This window comes from Periplaneta americana, chromosome 16 (genome assembly GCF_040183065.1).
Source record: "Periplaneta americana isolate PAMFEO1 chromosome 16, P.americana_PAMFEO1_priV1, whole genome shotgun sequence".
In the NCBI taxonomy this organism is placed as follows: Eukaryota; Metazoa; Arthropoda; class Insecta; order Blattodea; family Blattidae; genus Periplaneta; species Periplaneta americana.
The window spans coordinates 89,708,259-89,727,971 of NC_091132.1; the positions used below are offsets into that span (position 1 = coordinate 89,708,259).

General features: G+C 36.4%; 1 protein-coding gene across 4 annotated transcripts in view; it reads left to right on the forward strand.

Annotated features, from left to right (window-relative positions):
* The window catches only part of CDase (neutral ceramidase), a 440,785-nt gene that overhangs the window by 170,005 nt on the left and 251,067 nt on the right, over positions 1 to 19,713 (forward strand). Inside the window, exon 1 of one of the 4 annotated variants that reach the window (XM_069812520.1) lies at positions 13,192 to 13,525. The exons of the other annotated variants lie outside the window; for them this stretch is intronic. Within the exon in view, the coding sequence (XP_069668621.1) occupies positions 13,523 to 13,525 (3 nt within the window). The 5' untranslated portion in view covers positions 13,192 to 13,522. Of the gene's footprint in view, positions 1 to 13,191; positions 13,526 to 19,713 lie in introns of those variants that run through there. 4 annotated transcript variants of the gene reach the window in all.

The window sequence follows — 19,713 nt, forward strand, 5'->3', positions numbered from 1 at the left end:
TATAACTTTATTTTTAATTTGTAAAATACCATGTTTTTAAGATTGATAGTATCTATAAATTTATAATTATAGTTACTTGTTTGCATTTTGACTGAAAGTGAATGTCATTGTGAATAAGCTTGCGCCCAACATATACAATACATAACAGAGTAACAAACGGCTTCTCCAGCGTACGTATCTAGCAAAGTAAATAATGACTAGATATTCTCATTTTGAAAAGAGCTAGACTCACAAAACACATTTTTTTTGGAAAAATCTTGACAGTAACAGGAAAACTTTATTTGGCTTTTTATTCAATTATTCATGCTCTGCCATCAGTATTTTTTTCTTTTTCAGGTTATATCGTTTACATTCTGTATTTCTAGATTATACTCCTTATTTTTGTCTAGCCTAGGTGTGTGGCAAAAAGAAACATAACAATATGGATTGATCGGTTATGTTATTACGATCACTTGATATTTTAATTCTTTTATACTTATTATATTGACCCTAAACAATTGTTAGACATCTACATATTGCTGTAATTATTTTAATACAATAATTGATATTGTGTAATTATTATAATTACATCTAATTTATAAGAGTGGTTAGTCTGTACAATAAATTTAAAATTATTTCCTAAGAATCAGCTATCTCATAGTCATTTCGTAAAATCCGATGTTATGATTTCAAAATAATGATGTTTAATTGTTGCGTTTATTGTGGTCGATGCTGTGAAGAGGAAGTATTAATAATACCGACTGCATGTACAGGCAAATACATTCAAATAGTTTGCAATGTTGTCAGTTATCAGCGAGCTGCTGTTGATTGAGCATGCACACGGTCCAGTATAAGAGAATTTTGCAGAAGGAATTGTTTTCTCAGCTAAAGAAATGCTTAAAGAATAATGAAGATATTATTGCTTTTATGATAGTGCCTCTTGTCATACAATAAGGAGTATTACGACATTGTTAAAGGAACAAAAGTTAACAGTTTGCTATACCGCTGTAATTTCTCTGACCTAAAACCAATAAAAATAGGCTATATGATAGTTAATGATAAAAATATGGGGAAAAAAACCAAACACTAACATAACACAACTTGTTGCTATGATGTACCGAAGTGCATATTATATTTCTGTGCAGGAATTCTGCATTACCTTATGGCGAAGAATGGGTAGAACGGAGAAAAATTCTCCCCGGCACCGGGATTCGAACCCGGATTTTCAGCTCTACGTACTGACGCTTTATCCACTAAGCCATACCGGGTTCAAATTCCGATGCCAGACTGAATCCCTTTCAGTTTACGTTCTACCTACGTGTTTCCCTTTGGTGGCCTACCCTTATGTACTAGCTATGTTGCAGAATATGTGACAGTGGCACAATGTCCAACACTACTGCAAGAGGTGCATTCATTACAAGTGACTAAGTGGCCGGGGTCCGACGGCACAGAACTTGATGAAGAAATAAAGTCTGCCTGATAAAATACTGAATTCAAATAAAGTGTGCTTGCGATGCACATAATCTCCTAAAATATAAAAACAAATGAGAATGGATCAGCCAACGTAGTAGGCTAAGTATCTAGACTGCGCACTCAACTTGACCAGTGCTATAGTGCTATAGCAGAAGAATAACCCGGGCCATGAATGATTAAATTAAGCTCCTTAACTAACGAGTGCAATACGGGCGACTTCGATGCAATTCCCATAAGGAGCAATGCTGTAGTCTTTATTAATTTTTGAAAGTGTGAAATATTATTCGTAACCTTATAACTTTTAGTTTGGTATAAAATGAATATATCTAGGGTACCGAAAATACCTCTAATTGAGATTCTGTCTGATACGTACATCTATTTTCAGGCAGTACATCTCACTTGATATGTGTCAGAGGAAGAACAATTGTTTGTATACATCTAAAGACTGATTAATCCCACATCAGGCAGCAAGATCATTCCTTCCAATCTCAATTCCATTATCATTCCGTAGCATTTCCATAACGCTGGCTGGTACAATAAAAAGGTTATAACTTACGATATAAACAACTATTACTATCTTTTCACACGGGAAAACATATCTTTTTATTTATTTTAGAAAGTGAAGCTCTTCTCCGTGTTTTTTTTTTTTAGCATAACGTATTGTTTTATGAGGGTCATTTCATAAGTCATGACAACTATGTTATATCTTCCCATTAACCGAAAATGTGGTTAGTTCAGTATATAGTTTGAAAAACTGTTGTACACTGTACAGCTCATGCATTTTGTCGAGACACTCCCCACTCTTCCTATAGAGCTGCGCACGAGATCGGATGAATCTACTTACGAATTATAGGGGAATGGGTTAATTTTTGCCTTGAACTCAGTAGACACACGCCCGACCTTCCCTTCTACTCCTATCCCCTCCATTGAAACGTTGTTCCCATACTGCACATCGCGAGTGTCTTGACAAAATGCATGAGCTGTACGGGATGCCACCGCCAGCTTGCGTCTCTGTGCAATGGGGCTAGTTGACACCATACACGCAAAAGTTAATATGCTAGAGGCTTATACTCCAACATGGATGTAAGTAAAGTTGATCAGCGGTCATACCTCAAAATTGCAGTTGTTCGTGGCAGTGTCATTCTGAGCTACGAGAAACATTGAGTGATAGTGCTTCTCCTTATCTCATTCCGCAATTGAAGACGCTGCTGTGTGGGAAGCGGTTTGCAAACAGGAAGGGCATCTTAACAGCGTTTCGATTAGAGGTGGTACACATAGAGGAATGGCATACAGCCAATGGTATTCAATACCATCGTTGGTAAGGATATGTGGAAGCCTTGAGGGAGATTATTTTGAAGGGTGTTAGCTGTGAGTAAATGTACTTTGTTTCCTTTTGTGCATAATAAAACAATGACTCTTATTACGAATCTTCCCATTTCCCTTATCCATTGCATCCTGTACCCAGACCCAAATTGGTAATAGCATTGCGAAGTACATTCCAGTGACCTTCAATCGCATATAGTGAATTTCTATTCCTGCAGCTTTATTGGCTGATATACTATAGTTGCCATGACTTATGAAATGTACTATGAAATGCAAATAAAAATTAGAAATCATTTTCAAATGAAATTATAGCAGAAATTGAATTTTTTCGTGCACTCAAAAATTTAGAATTTGATCTTACAACGTTTTTGCTCAGTTTATATATTTATTTATGGATCTCCAACATTATTTTTAAGTTTAAATATTCGGACGATTTTCATGCTTTTCTCTACTATAATCTAATTATTTACCGCATTAATCTTTCTTGGAGCTTTTGCAGACGTCTGAGAATAATTTTATATAATTTAAAGTGACAGATTATATTATTTTTCCAAAGCCACCGGCGTGGCTCAGTCGGTTGAGGCACTTACCTGCCGGTTTGAAGTTGCGCTCGGGCACGGGTTCGATCTCCGCTTGGGCTGATTACCTGGTTAGGTTTTTTCCGAGGTTTTCCCCAATCGTAAGGTGAATGCCAGGTTATCTATGGCGAATCCTCGGCCTCATCTCTCCAATTACCATCTCGCTATCACCAAATTCATCGACGCTAAATAACCTCGTAGTTGATACAACGCCGTTAAATAACCAACTAAATAAAAATATTTGGTTCAAAATTTCCGATTCGCCTACAGTTCTATAGTAACGAAATCTGTATTTATGTTTTCCTATATTTCGCAAAATTTCACTTCCTTAGCTTGGTAATATGATACTTATGAAATCTATATTGAAATCTTTGTTTGTTCTGCATTGTCTTATGGTGATGTTGCGTTATACTGGTCACAAGAAGACCCTTCATTTATAAAAGTTTTATTTTGGTTTATAATTTGTGCGAATGGAGAACGAAACGTCCAGAGAAACCTCAATTCTTGAAGGTAAGATGATATTGATGATTATTGTGATATAAACCATGACTGTTGACGGAAATTAAGAAAGAAGCATTTACTTCCCTCTCTTATAAAGAAGATGATATTAACACATGTTGTTTTGACTATATTCTATGCACTATCAATTACATGACAATTTCAGATAACCTTTGTTTTTTATATTTCTTTGTGCCAATTATAGATGTTGAAATCTTACACTGATAATGTGAAATATCGGTTAAATTTATTACGGATTCTTATTTATGCAATACAGGCTAATTTGTCTTTATAAGATGAAATGCTAGAAACGTTACTACGTAACAAGCACAAACATCCGAGTTCATAGGCGACACCGTCTATTTTATTTTCTCAGTCTCAAACGCTGTAGGCCTAAATTTAACTGGAAAGTATTGTTTTCTGCAAAAATTGACATCGAATTTTAGGAAATCCCTATGATTGCGTGTAATGTCTATATAGGGATTAGAGTAATGAAATTAGCATAAATAAATACAATTTGCTATAAGATTTAAATGTGTTTAATTAACGAAAAGAAATAAGTTGTGAATAACAGCCAATCCTGCAATAGTAATAATAATGCGTTAATACAGAATGTACTATTAAGAGGACAAGAAAAGAACTGTCCTTGAGCCAAAGACAAAAAAGAAATAACTAGTATACTGTATATAAGTACATGAGAATTTCCCGCACTCAATGAAATGTTTAAGCCTATATTACAACAATCTTTAAAGTAAAAATTTAACTCAAAACCTTACTGTATCAGAGATATTACTATTAACATTTTTAAGCCTATATTGCAATAATCTTTTATGTACATTTTTTGCTTAAAATGTTACTTTTCATAGGACCACTCTTAATGCATTATTTAAGCCCATATTACCATAATCTTTCTTGTAACATTTTAACTTAAAACACCAGTACAACTGTAACACAGTTACTACCCTGAATTAAATGTTTAAACCTATATTACAATAATATTTGATGTAAAATTTAATTTCATAAACATTGTTACACTGAAGTATACTGTACTTGTTTAGGAGTAAGGAATCTGTTGTAGAATGCCCCTGTAGTGCACGTTACTTGTGTTTGTGAGCAGAGTGTCTACTGAAGGACACGTGACTTAATGTATACTCCGTGCACACTTATACTCATTCCAATGTTGTGGGACTAAGAAACCGGACTTCAGTTAGGACACGGGACTAAACAGATTTACTTCCATCGAGGAAGAAGCCACGCTCTTGAAAAGTTTCAGCTGGATTTGAACACGTCAACCTCTGAAGCAATGACCAGTATGGTAACTGCCAAACATCCAAGGACGAGCCGACGCTCTAACAATTAGGTTAATACACTACCAAGCTAATCGAGATTATTAATTTGTATTAGGATAGTAGAAAATAAAATGATATCACTGGCTTCTTACCAACTGAATAGTTCTGCATTAAATGACCGATGCGAAAAAAAAGCAGTTTTACGAGAGATTTCTTTGAAAGTCAGGCGTGTACAATACGTGCTGTGTTTGTCTCATGTTGGTTATGACGAGGATCAATAAAGCGGAGAAAAATTCTCTCCGGCACCGGGATTCGAACCCGCGTTTTCATCTCTACGTGCTGACGCTCTATCCACTAAGGCACACCGGATTCCAATTCCGATGCCGGATTGAATCCTCTCAGTTTAAGCTCCACCTCTTAGTTTCCCTTTAGTGGCCAACCCTCATGCACTATGTCAAAGATGTGTGACAGTGACACAATGTCCAACACACTAATGTGCAGAGGTGCATTCATTACGAGTGTGCACTAAGTGGTCGGGATCCGACGGAATGAGCACCGTCTTAAATCTCCGCTCCATCGATCCTTCATCATATGATAACGCAGAATTTCTGCATGGAAATGTCATATGTAGCCTACTTCGGTACATTGCTATATTATGTTGGTTAGTTCTGCGACCTTTTAACATTCCAACAATTTGACTAAGAAATTTATTGCAATCATGATTCTCAACTCCTCGTTAGTCTTCTAGAAAGTAACGTACTACAACAACCCTGGGCAGAAAGGGAAAGGAAAAAGGAAAGGAGATAACCCCCTTCCATATTCTTTCTGCTCCACAGCTTTAGAAACGAACTGTGCATCAGTGGTGGATTTTATGCGACTGGCGAAAGCCGAAAGAGATCATGCATGCCTTATACAATCCATCACTCAGCAATGCTTGTCTTCAGGTCTACTCGTACCTGTCCGATACATAACTGTCTGTGGCGGGAAATGTGGAGTGGGGAGTTAAGGGGTAGTCTGCAGTACCTCAATTGAGGTATTAATGTCCAGATCTGTACTAGAACGTGTTGTTTGTTAGTGAAAAGGAAAATGCGAGTAGTAACAATAGGAATAGCGAGTGTTGTGAATCATATGAATTGAAACATAAACATTTCGTAATGGATATTCTGGTTTTAGACCCATTGAATGCTGTGATATCGTTTTCCAATTTTGCTACAGTTTCCTTCTTTGTGAGACGCATTTGCTGACTCACGAGACATGCTCTGCAGAAACACCTAAAACATCTACAGTCTCAATCGAGACGTTGGCGTTTGCCCGCAGAGACATCAGTTCGCAAAATAGACAGCTCGGTGAAAGGAAGAGTAGCCGGTTATAATATTACTGTGTCAGAGTTTCTTCACTTGTCGTAAATCTAAGTCATAAGAGGATCCCAAGTTTTTCTCCTCTTCAAGTTAAGACATGCTACGATTTTGAACTAACATACTTCGGATCTGATTTAAATAACTTCGAAGTTGCGAAACTTTCGAATGTGAGTAGTTTGTACTCGTAGTCTCTTGATAGAACTGAATGTTTTGACAATGGACTACTAAAAATTCTTTAATAGCGCTGCGTTCCAGGAATCTTACGTATACTTTGAATTATTATTATTATTATTATTATTATTATTATTATTATTATTAATACTTACTTACTTGCTTACTTATGGCTTTTAAGGAACCCAGAGGTTCATTGCTTAGCAACTGTCCGAAGACAAGTCTGAACCTCACAAGTAGAGCTAGGAACTTGGTACGGAAACTATTAAGTTGTGAGAGATTGGACTATATCTCTACCGAATGAAGAGTAGTAACACAGGTCTAAATGTCAACAAACCAGCACAAAAAAGATGTACAGTCCAGTGGTAACCATACTTGTCTTTGTTCCAATGGCCATGATCATAGAACAAGAAACACAACACGCAAATAATATAGAAATACACTAATTCTCAATTAGAACTTTCGTAATTTTCAATATAAAATAATTTTCGAAGACATATGAAAGCAACAAATCGAATACATAGTGATATGTCTCTAGGCCTTTTAAAATACTTAGTAATGTACATTTTCATTTACAAGAAAAATTCTCCTATGTTGATAAAAACTATTCGCATCCGGAAAATATTTGTTCTGCGTCATAAGATGTGACTAGAGCAAGTCCGAAATTTGATAATGCATTTCGTACTGTATCATCAAGTGAACAATAGCTTTGTGAATTTAATAGTGTATCTTGTATGTAGCATATACTATTAAACCTATAAATCTTTTAAAATACACATTTCATATATCCTTTAATGACTATAAGGCCTTATTAGAATTGATATAGATTTGAACAATATTATTCTTTCACATATCTCGCGGCTTCAGTCATTTCCACATTTCTGTACTGCAGCAGAATGATTGTTATAGGCAAATCAATTGTTTGAAGGGATATTGCAACATATCAACATTATACATAATACGTATGTAGAAAAAGAATTTATACCTACTTCCTTTAGGTTTTGAAGAAAACGGTTTCTCTTAATTGCTAATTTCCTAAGTAAAGAACGATGTTCCAAGTGTTTTTTTCATAGCACAGTATCTCTGAACTAGGATATAGATTAGACTTTCCACATTACATAATTTCTAGTAAAATATTTCTCTATTTACTACTGTGGTTACTAGCAAATTCTTGAAGTATTCCATTTAACTTTTTGTGATTTGAGGACTTAACTTCTCTCACGTTGAAAGCCGCACAATTCCAATGCGAGCGTTAGTACGTAATGAAATTACTTCTCTATTGTGCATATTATTGTAATGTAGTGACTGACTAAAGTCATCCACTCATAGCTGGGGATATACTACGAGTTGTTTATGTGAACAGAATATAGTACGCTATTGCAATAGATCTATATATCTGGCTGCACTCAATCTGAAAATAATGTTTTGGTACGAACTTCCTAAGAGTGCTCACAAGTGAATATGACAAGGCATCACTTATGAGGCAAGTAAGCCAGGAGATAAAGACTAGTTCATTCCCACTCAATTGCATACATCGCTGACTAGTTACATATTACACTAATGACACTTCAGATGTATATAAACAATAGTTCTTCCTCTGACGCATATCGTCAAGTGAGTTGTACTGCCTGATAATAGATGTACATATCAACCAGAACCTCAATCAGAGATAAGAACTTCATTATTATTATGAAATCTTATAATGTAAGTTATGAAAACTCTTGCCTGCTGAGTTTACAATATATGTATACCACTGCACTTTGTCCTAATAAATAATTTTCCAGTTAGGACTATCATAAATTTCTAAAATTTGTAGATCCTCTTTCAGATTATCCAAATTTATAAGCCTAGATCTTGGCAGTGATATTTTCCCTAAAGAAGTACCAGCGGAGAAAAGGTTATAAAAGTACATTTTCCCATGCAGAACGATTATGTGCGCCATGGAAAATGTGTCTATTGAGTTAATATTGGCAAACCTGATATTTTGCTAGTCACATTCTAGTTGTAAATAGCTGTGCGGGGAAAAAAAGGTTGTGATAAATCTAGATCTGAATAATTTCAAGGAAAAATTATTCCGGTGCCGGGTATCGATCCCGGGACCTCTGGTTGAACGTACCAGCGCTCTGCCAACTGAGCTACCCGGGAACTCCACCCGACACCGTCTCAACCTTTCCCTTTATATCCACACAACTCGCGTGGGCTGACGAAACGCCAGAGACCCACATCGAGTGCACACAAACTCTGTGTGACTTGGAACAATATTTCCTTGAAATTATTCAAGTCTGCTTTACAGGATTCTTTACCTGAAAGACTAGATTTGCATAAATCTAGACCTGTAATGCAGGCGATCCTGTTTTCAGTCTCGGTGAGACCTAAAGCCATCGCATTTGGAGTGTATGTCGGATTCAAGAACATTCCTTCCAATCTCAATTTCATTATCATTCCGTAGAATTTCCATAACGCTGGCTGGCACAATAAAAAGGTTGTAACTTACAATACAAGCAACTCTTACTAACTTTTCGCAAGGGAAACACATCGTTTTGTTTATTTTAGGAAATTAAGCACTTTTCAGGTTTTTAGTTCAACGTATTGAATACATGCACTATGGAATACGAATTGAAAATAGAAATCATTTTAAAATAAAATTTTAGAAAGAATTTCGCACAATTTATGTGTATATTTATGACATCTCCAACATTGTTTTTAACTTTATTTGGACGATTTTCATGCTTTACTCTTCATCATATCTAGGTTCACCGCATTAATCTTTTTTTGGAGCTTTTGCGAACATCTGGGAATAATTTTATACCATTTAAATCAACAGATTACATTTGATTTAAAATGTCGTTGGATTCGCCTACAGTTATACAGTGTCGAAACACTCATAATTACTTACAGCTATGGTATTCACAAAACATGGCTAATCTTTCTCGAGGGAGAGCCGGAGTAATACGTCATGCACCAATTGTAAGTTTGCGCAATCTGGCTTGGCTGTATGATAAGGAACAAAATGAATTCTTGGAAAAGAAACATGATCTCATTATAAAGTACACTATATTCTTTGCCCAATGTTTGCAGCGGTTTATTGCGGTAATGGCTCGAGAGAAATGGCTGATTGCTATATAAGCTGATAGGTAAAATTATGTGAACAGTTATTGTCTTGAACTTTTTTTTTTTTTTTTGCAAATGAAACCGTTTAGCCATGAATTTAAATTGAATAATAGCGAAAATCGTTTAAATACATCTTGCAACGCAGCGTTCGTTGCATGTTACAGACTGAGTACAGCAAAGGGGGGGGGGAGGTAAGGAGTGCAGACCGTGCTTGCTTAGAGTTGTTGTAGCAGCCATAATGTTGCCAAATGCTTAATAGAAACATAACGATTTTCTATAAAATGGTGAATGTTAGAGAAAAAACTTACTTAGATTTTTCAAATTTCTCCTCATGATGTGTTACCAGTTTCGTTTTGGTGCAGAGGTTACTATCCACCCTATGTAAAACTTCTCTCATAACCGAGTCATATGCCTTTTTGAAATCTATGAATAACTGATGTACCTACTGTGCCCTTATACTCTCATTTTTCTCCAATATCTGTCGAATCTGACCAATAGTTGATCTAATTCGCCTAGAACCACATTTATGATCGCCAGTAATTTCATTTGTAGCTATAAGGAGTTAACCTTATCAAAAGAATATTGGACAACATTTTGTACGACGTCAATGAAGGTGATATTCCTCGAAAGTTACTACAGTTAATCTTTTCCCCCTTCTTAAAGAAAGTATAATTTTATTATGGACTCCTTTCATTGTTCTGGTACAATTTGCTTTTCCAAAATCAAAATTCCGAACATCTCTTTAAATTGAATTAATTTGGTTTAAAAATTTTCTTCGTCTTCGTATAATACCCCGCTTTTCAAGAAATTGAATACATTCCCTTCCGCTTGCTTCTCCTGCTCAGTGGCAAATATTAATTCCTTCACCTAGTTTCGTCTCTACCGTGTCTTATTGTAGATCTAGCAGTATTTCTGGTTTGTAGTGTACTGTCCTTTTGAACATTCTGTTGTCCTTCAATATGTCCATATGTTCAATTTGATTTTTACTGATAACGAATTTGAATGACATCATGTGCGTCAGGAGTCACACGACAGCTGAACTGTGGCGCGAGGTGACAGACCAGTAGTGAGTGATCTTATAGTCAGAGTGCACGGCGATTCACAGCAGAAATTCCCAAGAAAATAGAGCCTTTTTGGGAGGGGTATATACTAAAAAATGGAATTAATTTGTATCATCTCGTGGGGTGCGGCGACTTGTGACGGGGGGAGGTTAATTTGCTTGCTTATTCCACTCTGGAATTAATCCCATCCGAGCTTTTCCAGTCTTATTAGATACACACAAGATGCCTTTCTTGGAAATAACGAAACCACGTTTTTTGCAGGCTCCTATAATTTCCACGTAACTGTACTTGGCATCGGAAAGGGTTGTTATGTAGCCGTCCCAAAACGGCTCGATTTTCCTGGGCCTTGGTACTGTGATACACCGTGTACTCTGATTATGAAATCACTCACTACTGGTCTGTCACCTCTCGCCGCAATTCAGCTGTCGGTGTGATTCCTGACGCACAAAACGTCATTCAAATTCGTTATCAGAGATCGGAAACAACCCTGTATTTCATTTTTCATTTACATTATATTGATACTATCTCTTACAAGTGAACTTTTCTATGTTGTAAATGACTAGTCCAGCTATAAAATACAAACACTTCACAATGCATTTCAGTTGTCTTATTGCTGTCTGTGCCACAAGTCACAATTCTAAAACGTATTGTAACACAAGCTTCATAAAAATATATTTGTGTTTTACACATATTTTTTTTAATTCCACACCTTAGGTGATCAACTCGCCTGTATTTTCCGGGAAGTCGAGTATTTGAGCTACATTTTTATCTTTTCGTTTTCCGTACTCATATTCTAAGTTCCTGGTATTTTTTATTCGTCAATCATCACCTTTAATTTTTAAATTATACTCTCCAAATATATTTAGATGTAAACTGATGCTAATCGATAGTTTAGTAAATACTAATCGATACAACTTTGCTTCATTTCTGTAATCTATGATGTAACTATATCCACGTTGTGCTTTTCCTCTTTCTAATCGATAGCTATGCAGAATAATCATTGATATCGATATCCGTTCCCGCATCCTAGAAAACTAATGAGCCAAACCCCAGTGAAAGGTTAGGCTTTGTGTTGAACAGTCCAGGGTTAGTCCATCGCTGTGGAGTAACGGTTAGCACGTCTGACCGTGAAACGAGCAGGCTCGGATTCAAATCCTGGTTAGGATAAGTTACCTAGTTGGCTTTATTCTTTCGGAGTTCTCCCTGATTCAATTGAATCGGAATTGCTGGATAACTTTCGGCGTTGGACTTCGGACTCATTTCGCCATCATTAATATTCACACATCGTCATCATATATATCATAGGCCGGGTTAAGCTCATGGCACGGCCTTTCGGCTACAAGCATCATCCACAGAACAGAAGTGGTAAGCACAATAAGCTTCAGGCTGCAGTGTAAGCCTCTCCTCCGTAAAAAACATCCCAGGGACAAATCCTCACAGAGAAAGAGTGTTCTCAGTTACGAATAATAAATAGATCAGAGAAATGAAAGCAGCTTAAAACTAATAAAATCAGAGCTAATGACAGTAATCAGTTTTCACTAAGATTGTAAAATGTTTCTTTCAGTTTGCGCATCAAGATAAAAAAATTAATATTTTGCAGTATCATTGATAAATGTAAATAAGTTAATACCACAGTCTAGTATATACAGTCACGAAGCTCAATATATAATAAATATGTTTCCATAGATAGTAGCTAACCACTAGGATCGCTACTATCGCCTCATTACAGACAATGCCAAATAGTACCTGCACAGTCTATTGTTCCTAGCAACCTCATCAACTCAAGCTTCGTGACTCTATATACTAGACTGTGTTAATACTAAGAAATATGCATATTTTTAAATTGCAGTAGACTACTTAATGCTTTGACCGAAGTCTTATTTGTGTTAAAATTAAATTGCTAGTTTCATAATATAAACATAAGCCATTCCGTAAATGAATCCTGACTTGAAACCCGCTGTTCCCTGAAAAGGAACTGCGCTAAAATTTGTGGTAACAAATTCTCCTCTATTTTTTTGATCAAAATCTGGCTACCCTATCCACAACTGTGTTGAAATATGGCTGTGATACATGTTTACTTGTTTTAATATTTTATTATTGCTTGCAGATTATTGCATGAAGGATATTTTCCGTAAAATACCACTTTTTTTTGTCGAACAAATTTATCTCGATAAGAAACTACGAGTATAACATATTTAGAAGAAAAAAAAGGTAGACTTGAAGTTTTATTTACTTCGTTATACAGATAACAGAATGACGTAAATCTCCGCGATATTATCTGAATGCTAGGGATTGTAGCTTATCAGTTTGTATGTAAACGTGTTGGGTACAATGTCAATGTTGCAGGTTTAATACGTACTCCAGATGTTAAAATCACCATCGTCTGTAATGAAGTAACAAGTGAATTTTTGTGATTTTTTTAAATTTATTCGGGAGGAACCAGTACAACAAGTGGTACCAGAATGAGTTACTGTACATTACTCGTATTCTGTAAAATATCGCACGGAATTTTATTGGTCTAAATACTGTACATCATGCTTTAGGTCTCCATTTTCGGATAGTGTTTGAAATACATGACATAATGAGCAAGTTTATGCTAAGCGCCTCTAATATAATTTAAACAGAGTACAGCCTATTGGTATACTAAGATATTTCTACTTCGGTTGTTTCAAGAAGTTACAATGGTATGTACTGTACACTCTCTTCGCCTTATAGATTTTTTTAGTTGTTTTAGTTCCCTTTTTGTGCTATAGAAGCTATTATGTGTTGTGTGAAGCAAGAACGACTTGAATCTAGCAAGGTGGCTCAGACGGTATCGTTTGAGCTTCATATGCTGGATGTCTCGGGTTCGATCCCCGGTGCAGACCAATCCTCTTAGAGATTTTATGTCTGGTTTTCTTAGACTGAATTTAACTAATTTTCAGTTAGTTAAAGACGAGTTCAACATTGGACCCGAATCACCACGGAATAAACAGCTCATTCCCAACAGTAAAACCTACAGACAGTCCGTTAGTCCGCGATATGATTGATATGATCTATCTAGGAGTGAAAGCGACTATAAATAAGTAGAGACTTACTTACTTACAAATAGTTTTAATAAACCCGCAGGTTCATTGCCGCCCTCACATAAGCCCGTCTTCGGTCCCTATCCTGTGCAACATTAATCCAGTCTCTATCGTCATACCCCAACCTCCCTCAAATCCATTTTATATTATCCTCCCACCTACGTTTCGGCCTCCCCAAAGGTCTTTTTCCCTCCGACCTCCCAACTAACACTCTATATGCATTTCTGGATTCGCCCATACGTGCTACATGCCCTGCCCATCTCAAACATCTGTGTTTATTATTCCTAATTATGTGAGGTGAAGAATACAATGCATGCAGTTCTGCGTTGTGTAACTTTCTCCATTCTCCTGTAACTTCATTCCTTATAGCTCCAAATATTTTCCCAAGAACCTTATTCTCAAACATCCTTAATCTCTGTTCCTCTAAGTGAGAGTCCTAGTTTCACAACCATACAGAACAACCGGTAATATAACTGTTTTATAAATTCTAATTTTCAGATTTTTTGACAGCATACTAGATGATAAAAACTTCTCAAACGAATAATAACACGCATTTCTAATATTTATTCTGCGTTTAATTTCCTCCCGAGTGTCATTTGGTTAATGTTGCTCCAAGATATTTGAATTTTTTCGCCTCTTCGAAGGATAAATCTCCACTTTTTATGTTTCCATGTCGTACAATATTCTGGTCACGAGACATAATCATATACTTCGTCTTTTCGGGGTTTACTTCCAAACCTATCGCTTTAATTGCTTGAAGTAAAATTTCCGTGTTGTCCCTAATCATTTGTGGATTTTCTCCCAACATATTCACGTCATACGAATAGAGAAGAAGCTGATGTATCCGGTTCAATTCCAAACCCTCTGCGTTATCCTGAACTTTCCTCATAGCATATTCTAGAGCGAAGTTGAAAAGTAAAGGTAATAGTGCATCTCCTTGCTTTAGCCCGCAGTGAATTGGAAAAGGGTCAGACAGAAGCTGGCCTATACGGACTCTGCTGTATCTCTGTATATAATATCGCTTATTACCTATTAGGCTCATGTTTGTATTACATAATTTGCATATGATGTTCCCGTCATTCAATTCAAAACCCTCAGCAAATTCCGCTGTAAAAATTTACACCTAAGAACTTTTAACCTTCGGCATTATTATTCAGCAAGTATTACGCCCCGAAGTTAAATTTGCGTCCCTTGAATGCAAGAGACGTGCGCTAATAGCTCTAATTGCTGTAGTTGTTAGTATACAACCTACCTGTCTGTGAGTGAGATCATGTTACGAGATATAATGCAATGAGTGAGGTAATATATAGGCTACTGTATAATGTGTGTAAAAATACGGTGCATAATATTAACACTTTCACACTATTTATACGGGAAAACACTTTCAGCACCTCCTATACATGCTATTCACCACTATATCATACATCTCTTCATCAGATCAGTATTTACTCATAGGTCACAAAAGCCAGAGGGAGAGGGATTGATGATTCACATTCTTCCGGACGCAGATTTAACTTGGGCCCACACTACACTGTTTACACATACAACAGTAGTGACTGGGGTACACTGTTTACGCATGCTAGAGTACTGACTCGTGAACGGATAGTAAAGTTGAAACCACCGTAACACACCCTATCAGTCCCTAACATTACAAGCCTATTATCATCACTACCATAGCCCGGTTAAATTTATGGTGCAGCATGCTATATTCGTACAAGAGTGCGGCCGTTCGGCGACAACTATATCATACACAGAAGAGAAGTGGTAAGCACAATAAGTCTCAGGCTGCAGTGCAAGCCAAACTACTTTACGTAAAAAGGTGCCAAATTTTGTGGAACTGCAGTTTGTTGATATTTGCAAGTGTCAAAATTGCAGGTCTGGCCAGGACTTGAACTCGATCGCCTGCATGACAGGCTGAAGGTCTGATCACGGGTACCTCAAGTCTAGTGAAAGTTGAAATCCTCTACTTAATGCGGCACAAATGTAGAAGGAAAAACAGTTTTGTCCAGTGCTTTTGAACGTAGAATTTAGTTCTCATGCTTAGATTATTATGTAGTACAATATGTAATATTATTTAATGATTAGAGAAATTAAATATAAAACGAAATCCACGGCTACAGTATTTGTGTGTGGGTAACGCACTCATGGGAAATGTACTTCGTAGGTGCGTGTTTGATCAACCGAAGCCCGTTTTAACGATGGCGTAGTCTATGCGGGCTCGCCATTATGCATCACTTCACATCCGCTGTCTCGTTTTCACTGAATGGGTATTTTTTCCCTGTTTTTTGTCATATGTAATGTTATAAAGAGTTTTACGCTTACATGTAATTGATTTAAGGATTTTTAACGGAAATATTATGCTTCATTATTTCTGTCAAACGGTGTGCTTTGGGCGCTTTGGCATGTCCTAGAGAAATTAGAGGGATTTTCTTTACGTATAGGCTATTATTCATGATTAAGTTTCGATTTGGTGGTGTGTAGCCTTCTTTATTATGATAAGGACATTATCCTTAACTACAATAATTGCAGCACGTTTAGCCGCAATATCTGTGCGCGGCATTAGCAAGTGTCGATTGTTTTTAAACTTTTTAAATTTGAATCCCATAGCTTTAAGGAACCTTCTCAGTATTTCCCCGCTACCTTTGAACCCTATTTCGTTCTGACATCACTTATGTAACTTTCGTAAATTTGGTACTTCTTTACGATCACAATGTTTGTGAATCTGAAGTCTAATGTCACATTATGCATACCGTCTACGTACATTTTATTTGTACAAGCTGGTTGGTCGATATTTCTTCGGAGTTATAATAGTAGACTTATTTTTCAGCTAGCTTACTTTAAAATGTTATGTTTTATTTAACGACGCTCGCAACTGCAGAGGTTATATCAGCGTCGCCGGATGTGCCGGAATTTTGTCCCGTAGGAGTTATTTTACATGCCAGTAAATCTACTGACGTGAGCCTGTCGCATTTAAGCACACTTAAATGCTATCGACCTGGCCCGGAATCGAACCGCAACCTTGGGCATAGAAGGCCAGCACTATACCAACCAGGTCGACAGCTTACTTTATTTCCATATCTTACAAACAGTGGCTTTATATACACCCGGTGATGATGCAGCACGATTCATTGCATTAGATGAAGGTATGGTTGTACCAGCTTTCTTCCCTGAGTCACAAAATGTAATAGCTTTATAATAGATGTCCCGCTTCACTACGCATTACCATTCCAGACTTCAACATACTGTACTGCAACCACGAGAAAGTCTCCAGGGAATGAAACGGAGCGGGGTGATGCTGTGAATGAATGTTGATGTCATAAGATGTCATAAGGTCACACACGTGGGTACTCGTATTTCTATTGGCTATCTCTCAAAGCACAAACCATAACATTGATATACACATTTTTATACTACTCTAGTTACAAAATTAGATCACTGTTAATCTCCTGGTCTTTTAATCCCTCCATACAGGAAATAACATATGGAGGAGAGCGTATGAATTTTAAACTGACGTTATAACGATAATATTATCTATCTACTTCGCTCCAATAGATGACGCAATAGTAAGCACATTCCTTTCACGGTTTATCTCCTGGTTGGAGAACAGTATTGAACTGCACGAGTATTACTGGAACTGAGGATATGTGTGGCTGAAGCATGACGTCAGACCTTGTACTTTCTCTGAGTTCCCCGATACGCTTCTCTGCTGTGTCGACAATGTACGCGTTTCCAGAAAAAATACGAAGACTGTCACTATGACATGTGTACATTTTCCTCTGATCTGTTTCATACTCTCACTTTTGTAGAAAAAAAAACAAACGTGTAACACACTTGCGGAAATGGCAATTATTGCGAATTTGTAACTTCGTGCTCCAATTTTCATACTTATTTTGTAATAGATCCCTTGTATTACAGTAGTATACCATTTTCTGTAACAGGATATTGAACATGTGCTTTTCCGTAAAAATGTCGAAATGAAATTTTTACAGCATCACAGTTCTTTTGTTTTACTCTTCAAACACTGTGATAGTAGTGTTATATTTATTGTACATCTTGATTTCACACTTTTAATACTTTATACTACTTAGAAATATAGTTATAATAACCACTTTCATGTCTTAAACTAAGTTATAGATTACCAGGGAACGGATTTATATGGACTAAAAATATATGAAATATGTAAATATATATGTAGTTATTTTTACCAAAATATGGAATTAAATATGGATTTTTACCAAAATATGGAATTAAATATGGACTTAAAATTATAAAAAAATGACTATGTACGTTAAATATTGGTACATTTTAATCAAACTAAACAAAAAATATAATGGACGTACCTTATCTTCCAATGTAGTTTCAACAAAACACAATTTTTATTGTCTGTTACCATAACAATAGGTTACAAACATTTCTTTCAAGTGCTGAAAAGTGAATCTTCTTCTATTGTCTCTGAGGATAGATTTATACTGACTAAAAGAGCGTTCGACGTCACAAGAAGTAACTGGTACATAATTCAATTTCACAATGTCTGCTGGGGATAAGTCCAAGTTAATCTTCACTGTTGATTCACCACTCATCACAGCAACAACCTTTTGTAGTTCTTCATATCCAGGGTTTTTTGAAAGTACAGTGTCCACCTTAGCTCTTACTGCATCTGCAACTTTACCTCTACCACGATTCAGTTGTTCCACAGTACTATTTATAATTTCAAAACTTTCAGATAGTGAAAGGTGCCTATTTTGGAGACTTTTGAGCGTTTTTATGATGCATGAAAATGTATGCTGAATGTGAGCTAAGTCATTCTTCACACTTATGTCACAGGTAACTGTTTTCGCAGTATCAATTGAGACTGCATCTTCAGAGTCCAATGCAAGGAGAACATTGTTAATAGAGTCTATATGTTCGGCATAATATTCAACTGCTTCTAGCCATGTACCCCATCTAGTTAAAATTGGCTTTGGTGGCAATGGAATTTCAGGGTACATTTCTTTCAACACGTTAACTCTACTGGGAGCTTTGAGAAATACTTTTTTCACTGATGAAATCAACAAATCTACTTTAGGGAAATTGTCTCTGACCACTTCTGCCACACGATGAAATGCATGCGCCACACAAGTAAAATGAGTCAATTTAGGATATACAACAGATAATGCTTGTCCAGCTTTGACCATATAAGGGGCAGCATCGCTAATAAAGAATAACACATTATCGTACATAATACCCTTTGGCCACAGGATACCCATAGCTTCGTTGAACAGTTTAACTATAGTTTTGTTATTGCACTTTTCTAGAACATCACAATGTAAAAGAATTCGTTCAGAATATTGTTCACTTAACAAACCGATAACTACATTACCAACAAGTCTACCTTCTTTGTCGGGAGTCTCATCAATGGAAACCCAAATTGAACTATCTTTAATTTCATCTCTTATCTTCTGTATTGTCTCATCGTAGATGGATGGAGCATACGTCTTCCTAAGTGTTGACTCATCCGGGATTGTATGTTGAGTATATTTTTCAAGGAATTCCCTGAAGACCTTATTCTTTAGTTTGTAGAGAGGAATATCAGCAGAGATGAGAGAACGGCACAGGTCGATGTTAAACTCAGATCTTACATTCGATGTTGTTGGTTGTGTTAAAAACAATTGTCTCTGCTTGGAATTTAGTTGTTTGTTGGCCTGATGTTTACTAGTTGTAATGTGTTGTTGCACCAGGAACTTTTGTGTAGATGATACTGCACACTGACACAAATTACAAAATAATATTTTATTGTCAGTTGATAAACCATCTTCTTTAAATTCTGA